Genomic DNA, 12,370 nt, shown 5'->3' on the forward strand with positions numbered 1-12,370 from the left:
CATCAACACAACAAGCATGCAAACGCACAGACATTGTAGACTACATCACAGATAACGACATAGACATTTTAGTTCTTACCGAGACTTGGTTGAAGGAAAACGGCGATGAAAGTGTCTGTGCCGATTTAACACCACCGAACTACTCTCTGCGATCATATCCCCGCACCACCGGCCGCGGTGGAGGAATAGCCGTCATCATCAAGAACACTCTAGCTAAACATGTCTCTTTTAACACTGTGCTGCCGTTTAAACACACCTCGTTTGAGTGTGTACAGGTGACATTGGCGCTTCATCAAAAACCCGTTCAGTTATTCTGCATCTACAGACCACCCCCCAACGCAAAGAACAAACTCACTGACACTATGTTTTTCTCAGATTTTCATAATCTGCTTGATCACTGCAACACGTTGTCTGGAACCCCTGTTTTGATTGGTGATATCAATGTTCATTTTGATGACTGTAACCACCCGTCCACTGTCAAGATGTTAGACTTGTTAGATGTTTTTCAGTACACACAGTCTGTCAGTCAACCAACACACAAGAAGAACCACATCCTTGACTGGGTTATGCATAGGCCTGATGACCATATTGTTCAGTCTGTAACTGTTTCTCATGTTTTATCTTCAGATCATTTTTGTGTTTTGTTCGATCTGATGACTAGGCCCCCCACCCCACCCCCTGTTTTCACTTCTGTCCGTTGTCTGCGTACCATGGATAGAGATAGTTTCAGGGAAGAGCTGCAGACTGCGCTGTCCCCTTCTCTTACAGCTGATCAGCTTGAAGTTGTACTCCGTGCCGCTCTAGATGTCCATGCTCCCAGTTTGCGTCGCCGTGTCCGTCCGTCCAAGTCAGCACCGTGGTACCCTGCTATTAGTGAGGAACTGCGTGATGCAAAGTGTGAGCGTAGGCGTGCTGAGCGCAAGTGCCTTCAGACGGGTCTCACTGTACATAAGCAGATTTTTAACTACACCAAGAACGTTGTAACCAAGATCGTACACTCCGCTAAGACACTTTTTCTGCAGACTCAGATTGCCACTTGTTCTTCTAGCAAGAAACTGTTTGATATTTGCAACCGCTTGACTGGCCGCACTAAGGTGTCCCCACTCCCCACTGTATTTCCTGTTAGTGAGCTGCCTGATGTTTTTAGTGATTTTTTCATCCAGAAAGTAGCTGATATTAGATCAGAACTTGACACGCTAGCTGTTAATTCTGCTGCACCCACTCATGTTGATGCTTCCCCTGCCTGTACGTTTTTAGCATTCCAGAAAGTCAGTGAGAAGGACCTTAGAGAGATTATTTTGAAATCCAAACCTACAACTTGTCCACTTGATGCATTGCCCACACCATTACTTGTTGAAAACCTTGATCTTCTGTTGCCTGTTCTCACCCAGATTGTTAATGATAGCCTGTTGTCTGGTGTTTTTCCATCATTGTTCAAAACTGCACTTGTGAAACCGCTCCTTAAGAAATCCAATCTCGATGTAAATGTCTTAAAGAACTACCGCCCTGTTTCTAACCTTTCATTTTTGTCAAAGATCATTGAGAAAGTAGTTTTAAAGCAGCTGTTAGTGTATTTGAACACTCATGATCTGATCTCGCATTCTCAGTCAGCATACCGTCCTTCTCACTGTACTGAGACTGCCCTGCTCAAGGTGACCAACGACATTCTGTCTGCTCTGGATGGTGGTGATGTGTCTGTGCTCACCCTACTGGACCTCTCGGCAGCGTTTGACACAATAGATCATGTCACACTGCTGAGCAGGCTCCAGACCTTGTATGGCATCTCTGGTCCAGCGCTGGCATGGTTTGAGTCCTACCTTACGGATAGAACTCAGGCTGTGCTTGTCGATGGCCAGAGATCAGCCCCAGCCCCCCTTGTTTTCGGTGTCCCTCAAGGCTCTGTACTTGGCCCCGTCCTCTTCATTATGTACACCAAACCCTTGTCTGCCCTCATTCAAAATCATTCCGTTTCAAACCAGTCTTTTGCTGATGATACCCAGTTGTATAAGCCTAGTTCCCCCGCTGAGACACATGCCGCCATCCAGACCATTCAGACCTGTATCTTAGATGTTAAGTCATGGATGGTAGAAAATAAGTTAAAACTAAATGATGATAAGACAGAGGCACTTCTGTGCATGAAAAAGTCCACTAAGTTCCCAAATTCTCAACCTTCGTCTGTCCAAGTAGGCAATACCGACATCTCTTTCTCTTCTTCAGCTAGAAACCTCGGCTTCACCATCTCCTCAGACATGACACTCAACAAGCACATCTCCAACATCTGTAGGTCCGCATACTTTGAACTCCGCAAGATCGCAACCATCCGCCATACTCTGTCCGTTCAAACTACAAACACTCTAGTCTGCTCTCTTGTTCTTTCTAAACTTGACTACTGTAACTCTCTTCTCTCTGGCTGTCCACTCTACCTCCTGCACAAACTACAGAAAGTTCAAAATTCTGCAGCACGCCTGATCCTCAAAGCACGAAAAAAAGATCATGTCACACCACTTCGCCGCACACTCCACTGGTTACCCATCCAAGCCCGCATTGAATACAAACTGTCCACTCTCTGCTTTCACTTCTTCTCTGCCTCGTCTCCTGCTTATTTCTCTGAACTTCTCACTGTATACACTCCTGCTAGACAACTCCGCTCCTCTTCTGATAGCCGCACCCTGGTCATCCCACACACAAAATCAAAAGCATATGAACAACGCACTTTTGCATTTTGCGCACCTACTCAATGGAACTCTCTCCCCTCTCACATTCGCCACTCTCAGTCAGTACAGTCATTCAAGCGAGCACTCAAAACTCACCTCTTCCAGAAACACAACTCCTAAAGTCGCAACATTTTGCCATCCTGTTCTGTAACGGTTCCATCTCTATTCAGCTTGTTATTTTGTCTTTGTTTTAAATTATTATAAATATATTTTTTCACTGCAGTAGTCCTTTAACTTTAACCCTTAGCTGTAAGCTAGATATGCACAAGTCATGTCGGTGCCACATAATGCTGACACACATGTTCCTGTGCATAGTTTATGGATAACGTGTAGTTGGGAAGTTAAGAGTAGAAATAATTAGTATTTAGTGTAGGAGGAGGGTTGGGGGTGGGTAGGGAGGGGGTGGGTATGGTTTACTTTGAGCAGGTCGGTTTCAGTTTTTTTAATAAACAATTCTAGAGAATTGTGTATCTTATATTTGAGTCTTTCGTGTTTTAGACATTGATGCATTTAATAGTTTTAACGAGTTGCCTTTTGTTTTATCATTCTGGTGTTTATCTAGATGTGCTGTGTATCTTATAAGAAGTTCTTAAAAGTTTGAAGTTATTTTAGCACATAGGTTTTTTTTTTTATGGTCTTAACAGTGAAACATGTATTACGTTATCATTAAGATTCATGCTTTGTTAGCACTAAGCAGTTGTTTTAATCAGTCTGGTTTTTTCTTGTTTTCATCTTATGAACATTCTAAATGTTAGACTAACTTATTGTCTTGTACAGAATAACAACTGTGTGAATGGTGCTATACTGAATGAAAGAGTGTGACATGAAGTTCTTGTACATCATTGTAAAGAGTGTGAATGACGTTTTAGTTTAGATGTCAAGCGCTTAGAGCAAGCCTTTTTAACGAAAGTTTTTGATTTAGCGCTATATAAATGTTCTTATTATTATTATTATTATTATTAAACACTGCAAAAGCAAATTTGCGTCAGTGCCTATATGCAAGGCACTGACGCAAATTTGCAAGGTCTGTAAACACGCTTTATATTTTAGAGTTGATTCAGCGATGCCCAGCCAAGCGTGACCGCAGCATGTTTTGAGAGGCAGGCAGCGATAATCGCTGTGGGTGCTAAACAGCGTGAACGTTACATTTTTGTTCAGGTGTTCAAATGACTAGCAAATTTACGCCAGTGGATACACGCAGATGAAACTTCGACATTATCTGTATCAATCATTGATCTGTAGACATGCAACGTCATGATTTTGTCAGACAGAAGTGAACAATCCTATGACGAGCTTAAAATGTGTTTCCGAAACATTGCGTAACATCGGAAAAAATACGTGTTACGATTTAACATTTTGATTGCACTACGTCGAGTATGTTTGTAAAATAGTCTGACATTTAAAAGCAATACACCTTGTCATTGACTCAAACAGTCCCGTTTTTAACCGCTCATGCGATCGACACCTGCATTGGTAGGAATAGCTTGGCACACGCAATACGCAAGCTAGCTAAACGAAACCACCTGTTTGTGGTAGATAGGTGATGTGGCTTTCTTTTCGCAAGTAAAAAGCCCTTCCGTTTTTTGTCCAGTAGATTTTGAGGGTACCCTAATTTGAGCGGCGAGCACGTGATCCATGTAAAAGAAATGTATAATCCGAAAGATGATCCGAATAGTCAAGTGAATGGCCTTAAATGGCATATACAATTTGAATGACATGAGAATTATTGCTTTTATTTGTGTGCAAAATGTTTTGCAATAATTTGTTGGCGAAGTTTATAATTATCATGTGAAGGTGAAACATAGCAGAGCGAGCGAGAGAGAGAGAGAGAGAGAGAGAGAGAGAGAGAGAGAGAGAGAGAGAGAGAGAGAGAGAGAGAGAGAGAGAGAGAGAGAGAAAGAGAGATAGACAGAGACAGATATTACCTTGTTCTTTGCACTTTGTTTTTCTTTAGTGCTTATGATGTAGGGCACATACGAGACACCGGCGACCAAAGTAGCGGCTTCCTTCACCTCCCTGTATCCGCTTTCTCCGAGTTGCAAAGGACCACTGTAATACCACTGTGCCTTTCTTTGTTCTTGTTTAATCTGCGCTTGTAATGCAGTACCCACTGCACTGGTTTTGTTGTGGAGAAGATCGTCAATGAACGCTGTATAGGTCATAGCACATGGCAACAGCAAAAGGTCAACACAGCAATATTTGTGCAGTTCCACAGTAAGTTCCTGAGCAAGCTGCAAAGCAAACTTTCTCGCTGATCCCTCCACTTTGCTGTGCGCACTTTGGGTTGTTTCAGATGATTCTGGCCTTTCTTCCACAGTTGTGTTTGTCTCTGATGACTTAGCCTTTCCATCCGGGGATTTTACTGGCTTGCCTTCTCCTGTTGTGGTTGTTTCAGATGACTCTGACTTTCCGTCCCCAATTTTGGTTGTTTCAGATGCATCTGGCTTCCCTTCCACAGTTGTGGTTGTTTCAGATGACTTGGTAAGATCGTACAGCGTTAAAATAAACGTGGGAAGATGTTCTCCAGTAAAGAATACTTGAAGGGAATCATAGACAATGACATGTGTCTTCACTGCCAAGTTCAGGTCAGCATAAAGATGTGGAGAGATTAATACAGACCACTTCAGTTCATTCTCTTGGTTTCGATCTGATTTAATGCGATCTACCCACGTGGCTATCGCTTCTATAATTTCTTCTTCATGTATATCGACTTTTTGAAGGATATTGTGGTTTCCTGAAAATATACCAATACAATATTGTAAACGCACCTTCTTATTCTTACCTCAAAAGAATTCACATTTCCGGACACATGTCAACATTCCACAGCCTGGTTATTGTGTGTGCAGCTTGGTTGCTTTGTTTCTTCTTCTCAAAATAGTATTTAACAGATTGACACATGTACAATGTATCATCAATCAAAGTATATGGAGTTTGTTTTGTTATATACAAAGCACATTTGAGTGAGTGTGTCAGTTGGTAGGGGAAGGGGGGGGGGGTAGCGTAGATGCCTGTAGATAAAGCGTAGTAATTAGTGTTTGACTTGTGTGAATCCTCATGTAAATTAGTTTGGTATGATTTAACATAGATATAGGTACATGTTGCCGACGTTATGTGGTTATCTGTGTGTGTGTGTATGTGGTTGAATTACACTGAAGGTGGGTGAAGTGGGTTATATCCATATGTGGATTGAAGGTGTGTTTTGGTGACTGATTGTTAAAGGGGTACTACTAAGTTGTGATTGTATTTGTTATGTATTCATTTCATGATTAGTTAAAAAATAAATAATCAGAAAATACATTATGAAACGTTTTATTATATGTTAGCTGGAACAACGGGTTACCATTGCTTTCGTCCTCCCCTGACATACTTTCATCATGTGAACTGTGAAAGACAGGGGTCCCAAAAATCCGACCACCACATTTTGTAACTGGATGATCCCCATCATCTTGATCTTGGTCTAGAACATACATATACATTAAAACACAAAACATTCAAAAACATGTTAGTACAATATTATGAAAGTTTCAAAGCAATCAACTTAGTCATTGCTGACATACAATGCTTTTTGTCACAATACCCCTGTAAAATGACGAAACAGTCCTGTTTTTGACCGCTTATGCCATCAACACCTGCATCAGTAGGAATAGCATAGCACATGTAATGCGCAAGGTAGCGAAACAAAGTAACCTTTTCTGGGTAGATAATTGATTTGGCCTACTGCTCGTCAGTAAACGTTGCAAAGTTTTGCCTATTGTGATTTTGAGTTGATTTTTAATTGGGTTTTTTTTCCAGTCTATTTTGAGGGTACCCTTATTTGAACGTCGGTCATGTGATCCATGTAACATAAATTGTTAATCCGATAGGCAATCCAAACAGTCCAGTGAACGGTTTTAACTGGTATGTACAGTTTGGATGAAATGACACGGGAATTATTGATTTAATTTAGATGCGAAATCTGTTGCAATATTGGTTTGTCACAGTTTAGCTATGCTTTAACAGCATTATTCGACATGAACAAAAACACAAAATCAACAGCTTCGTGAAATGCCCATTCCACACAGTAAGCGGTTGGTAGGTCGGTTGGTTATTAGTGTGTATTGTCACACAGAAAGGGGCATGTTGTTGATTGTTGGTATGAGTTCAAATGGAAAAAAAACAACATCTTATCCCTTTCATAACTTTGCATGGTCTGGGACGGATATGAGTAGTGAAACGAGATAGAACACCTTGACTGCCGAAAAACTGTAGTTTAGTAAAATACAAAGTATGACAGACACAAAAGCTCAGCAATGCAATTTCTCTTTTAGAGATTAATAAAGTTATTGTATTGTTTTGTATTGTATTGTATGACAAATATATACACCAACAAGGAGAACATGGTCTCCATGGGAGGCAATCATCTTGCTTCAAATGCAAAGGCCAATATATAGCTGTTGTTTCCCTTGCCCTCGTGTTGATTATTTGATAGCATAGTGCGTACCTGATACCTATTGAAAGGACGATGTAGAATTGAAAACAGGTAAGTCTAGCTGACTGTTTGACTCCGTCTTTAAATGTTGTAATATATATATGTATAACAATGTCAGTGTAACATACCACTGTTTGACCAGTAAGGGATGATTAAAAGTGACCCTTTAAATGTAATAGTGGCCTGGTCGGAGCCCTTTTTATGCATCACAATAAGAATTAAAGATGCAAACTAAAAATGTGAGCCTTAGATAATATCAGTGTGACTATTTCTATTGAGTAGCATTTAAATTTAAATTTTCAACAACAAAGTCTCAAATACCAGAAATCCAAGTTTGATGGAGCAGATCAGTGTACAGGATGGCAAAGCACCACCCACCTGCTATAAGATTTACATGTTGTGATGAGCTTACTTGAAAATTATTTAGTCGAAATTCAGAAGAATCAAATGGAATATGTAACTCAGTTAATGTCAAACGTAGTTTTACGTCATCATCTTATTGTCTGTTGTTGATTTTGAATCCGTCCCTTTCTATTGGACAAGAAAAAGCGAAGCATAAGGTAATACAACTATTTGAACCTGGTATTATTATTATCCAAGCGGAGCGCGGGCGAAGCCCGCGCGTAGCGAGGTAGTTTTTTTTTTCATCTCCCAGCACTGAAAATATTTTTGCCAAGTGGTGTCTGTCTGGACATTGTTCTAGAATTCATCTTTTAGCACAATATTAGCGACACTGTTTGGACAATTCTATTAAAATTAGGCGTACAAACTGATTTTGTTTCGGGGAATCCTCTCAGAGGATCAGAATTTTCATATAATATCATCGGAAGCTGTTACAACGGGAAAATGTGAAACTTTTGTCACTTTTTAACATGGAATTTCATCTTTGAGCGTTTCAAGCGGACTTTAATAAAATAGTTATTTGCGAATTAAGCAGCGGAAGACACTCACCGGTTCAACATGTGTATGGTCATTAAACCTCAAAACATTTCAGTAAGTGGTTTAGACAAACACCTCCGCCATGTGAGGGTGACTGGTTTGTAGCTGAAGAGTTTTTTTTCTAAAGTGTGTTCTAAATACAAATGACGTACTGGTAATGATGTAATGAGTTGTTCTAATCTTGTTCTTGGAACTCTTGCTGTTCCAAGCTTGTTCTTAGCAAGTCTTGGTGACGAGAACAAAGACTATCAATGAAATCTTTAGAAATAACCTCTGACAACGACGACGATGACGACGACGACGACGATAACAACAACAACAACAAATGACATCGACGACGACGACGACAACAACAACAACAACAACAACAACAACAACAACAACAACAACAACAACAAAAACAACAACACGAGAACAACAACAATCACGACAACGAACATGACAACAACAACACCAACAACTACGACGACAACTACAACGACTGGGTTATGATGACATCACCAATGATTTAAAGGCCGTTAAAAAATCGTTAAATCCTATTTCTTCACTGATTCTTATGAAATTTTAAAGGTAGGTTTGTTGTCCCCAACTTATTTTCACTCCATACTTTTCCAGAAGAAAAACATAATTTTGGCAGTTAAAAACCGTTAAATTTCAATTCTTCACCGATATTTATGAAATTTTGTGGGTAGGTTCGTTGTCCCCAACTGATTTTCACTCTATACTTTTCCAGAAGAAAGACATAATTTTGGCAGTTAAAAAACGTTAAATTTCAATTCTTCACCTATCTTTATGAAATTTAGTGGGTGGGTCCGTTGTCCCAAACTGAATTTTAAGACATACTTTTCCAGACAAAAAACCTTATTTTTGGCAGTTAATAACCGTTAAATCTCAATTCTTCATCGATATTTATGAAATTTTGTGGGTAGGTTCGTTGTCCCCAACTGATTTTCACTCCATACTTTTCCAGAAGAAAAACATAATTTTGGCAGTTAAAAACCGTTACATTTAAATTGTCACCTATCTTTATGAAATTTAGTGGGTGGGTCCGTTGTCCCAAACTGAATTTCAAGACAAACTATTCCAGTCAAAAAAACTTATTTTTGGCAGTTAAAAACCGTTAAGTCTCAATTCTACACCGATATTTATGACATTTTGTGGGTAGGTTTGTTGTCAGATTTGACATGATGGCAGAATTGAAAGTGTGAGATATCCTGATGTTTCACAATTTATGCTGCATAATTCAGCCCCATAGGCGCTTGAATTTTAGGTGGAGTTGGGTTTTTTTTCAGCCCAAACCAGTAACCCCCACATGGTTTTCATGTCCCTTTCTGAGAGACTTCAAGAAGTTTCAATTTGACGTCATGATTAGCCTGCCGCATTAGCAAGTATGAAAACACGTCATCGATGACACATTTTAAGACAGAGAGAGAGAGAGAGAGAGAGAGAGAGAGAGAGAGAGAGAGAGAGAGAGAGAGAGAGAGAGAGAGAGAGAGAGAGAGAGAGAGAGAGAGAGAGAGAGAGAGAGAGAGAGAGAGAGAGAGAATCATGTACACACAGATGGACGACTTCGCTTGGGGTATGTACTGCCCGGCAGTACACATCTACTTAATTATTATTATGAACATTTGTGCGCCTAATCTAAATATAGCCCTAGGCGCTTACAAAATATAAAATACATAGTGAACATTATACGAAACACAAATCGACAAGGACCAAGACACTCGGACTCATACACTCGCAGACAGGCGCACAGCGAGAACGCGACGCACTCACTCATTCTAGACGGAAAAACAGTCGTAAATAAATAAATAAATTATTGGATACATAAAGTTAGTTGAGAGAAGAAGAATAGAGCTGGAAAGGGAAGAAGAAGGAGAAAGAAAGAGACAGATCAAGGACCAGCAGGAGAGGGGGATGGGTGGTCATTAACGGACTAGTGAGGGAAGAGGTGTGTTTTGAGTGAGGTTTTGAATGATTGCATAGATGTGGAGTGCCTGAGTGAATGCGGGAGTTGGTTCCAGATAGATGGGGCCTGGTAAGAGAAGGTGCGCTGGCCATGGTATGAGATGGTTCTGCGAGAACTTTTCATTTCATAATTTCCATGAGGCCAGGAGAGTGATTGACCGCATAAATAAGGATATGGAAGCCTCAGTTCCATCCCCTCAGCATGTGACTGTGCCATATTATATTATTCGCAGGATTGCTTAGATACTTATTTCAGTCGAAAGCAGCGAAATAAAACCGTTATTTATATGCTGACTGTCAGCAAATGATAACAGACATGCTTCGTAAATGATACCATTACTGTCCTGCCGTCAGTCAGCATGCTTCAAATAATTCATTTAATACCACATGGCTGCTGAAAATCCTGCCTCTCCTAACTGTTTAGAGAAATGGAAATAGAATGGGAATAGTTGGTGCATAACTGTGAGATAAAACAACAAACACAGCATTTACAAAGCAACTAATTAGTGTTCAAGAAAAGACTACTCACATGGGTCCAAGGCATCGAGTGCTTCAAGAAGCTCGATATTCGTTGAACCTGGAAACAGAGGATGCAAATAACCATCTTTGTACAGCTGAATCTTAAGAGGAAGAAGGTTAAGTCTACTAATACGTACGAAAGTCACAGTTTTCAATTGCTTTGCTCTAGCAGATTAAAAAACCCACATATGTAGACGGGTACATGAGGACTTAGACCAACTGTTGCGGTGGTACCCTTGTCACTGCCTGGTTCCAAGTAGTCACTGTATGTACCTTAATCGAAAAAACAAAGATTACTTCATTCATTAGCGACTACCATGTGTTTGGTCCAGTTAAACACAGTGAGATATCAAAGGAAAGCGCAGAGTCTTTGGAACACAACGATACCACAATATAATACTGGTCAAGAAACAAAGATGCACGGAGCAATTGAAAACTGTGACTTTCGTAGGTAATAGTTGACTTAACCTCCACCTTAACCTTCGCCCGACGTCGTTATCAACTACACACAGAAGACATCGTGGGGCCGTGCGGACCCATGTTTCTCAAAGAAGGAAAAATATGCATACCCTTCCGTAGACCCATGCTTTCCAAAGAAGCAAAAACGTGCATCCCCTTCCGTAGACGCCGTGGTTAAATTTCCGCGATAAGTAATTACAATAAATTATCCAAGCGGAGCGCGGGCGAAGCCCGCGCGTAGCGAGGTAGTTTTTTTTTTCATCTCCCAGCACTGAAAATTTTTTTGCCAAGTGGTGTCTGTCTGGACATTGTTCTAGAATTCATCTTTTAGCACAATATTAGCGACACTGTTTGGACAATTCTATTAAAATTAGGCGTACAAACTGATTTTGTTTCGGGGAATCCTCTCAGAGGATCAGAATTTTCATATAATATCATCGGAAGCTGTTACAACGGGAAAATGTGAAACTTTTGTCACTTTTTAACATGGAATTTCATCTTTGAGCGTTTCAAGCGGACTTTAATAAAATAGTTATTTGCGAATTAAGCAGCGGAAGACACTCACCGGTTCAACATGTGTATGGTCATTAAACCTCAAAACATTTCAGTAAGTGGTTTAGACAAACACCTCCGCCATGTGAGGGTGACTGGTTTGTAGCTGAAGAGTTTTTTTCTAAAGTGTGTTCTAAATACAAATGACGTACTGGTAATGATGTAATGAGTTGTTCTAATCTTGTTCTTGGAACTCTTGCTGTTCCAAGCTTGTTCTTAGCAAGTCTTGGTGACGAGAACAAAGACTATCAATGAAATCTTTAGAAATAACCTCTGACAACGACGACGATGACGACGACGACGACGATAACAACAACAACAACAAATGACATCGACGACGACGACGACGACAACAACAACAACAACAACAACAACAACAACAACAACAACAACAACAAAAACAACAACACGAGAACAACAACAATCACGACAACGAACATGACAACAACAACACCAACAACTACGACGACAACTACAACGACTGGGTTATGATGACATCACCAATGATTTATCAAATGTTCAGTGTCAAGGCTGTTAAAAAATCGTTAAATCCTATTTCTTCACTGATTCTTATGAAATTTTAAAGGTAAATTTAAATTTTAAATTTTAAATTTTGTCCCCAACTTATTTTCACTCCATACTTTTCCAGAAGAAAAACATAATTTTGGCAGTTAAAAACCGTTAAATTTCAATTCTTCACCGATATTTATGAAATTTTGTGGGTAGGTTCGTTGTCCCCAACTGATTTTCA

At 40.0% G+C, this 12,370-nt stretch overlaps 1 protein-coding gene across 1 annotated transcript in view; it reads right to left on the reverse strand.

Annotated features, from left to right (window-relative positions):
- The window catches only part of LOC138950072 (uncharacterized), a 97,202-nt gene extending 91,759 nt beyond the window's left edge, over positions 1-5,443 (reverse strand). Inside the window, exon 1 of the mRNA XM_070321851.1 lies at positions 4,640-5,443. Coding sequence (XP_070177952.1) covers positions 4,640-4,876 — 237 coding nt within the window. The 5' untranslated portion in view covers positions 4,877-5,443. The remainder of the gene's footprint in view (positions 1-4,639) is intronic.
- Positions 5,444-12,370: the final 6,927 nt, after the last annotated feature.

This window comes from Littorina saxatilis, linkage group LG16, assembly GCF_037325665.1.
Source record: "Littorina saxatilis isolate snail1 linkage group LG16, US_GU_Lsax_2.0, whole genome shotgun sequence".
Classification (NCBI taxonomy): domain Eukaryota; kingdom Metazoa; phylum Mollusca; class Gastropoda; order Littorinimorpha; family Littorinidae; genus Littorina; species Littorina saxatilis.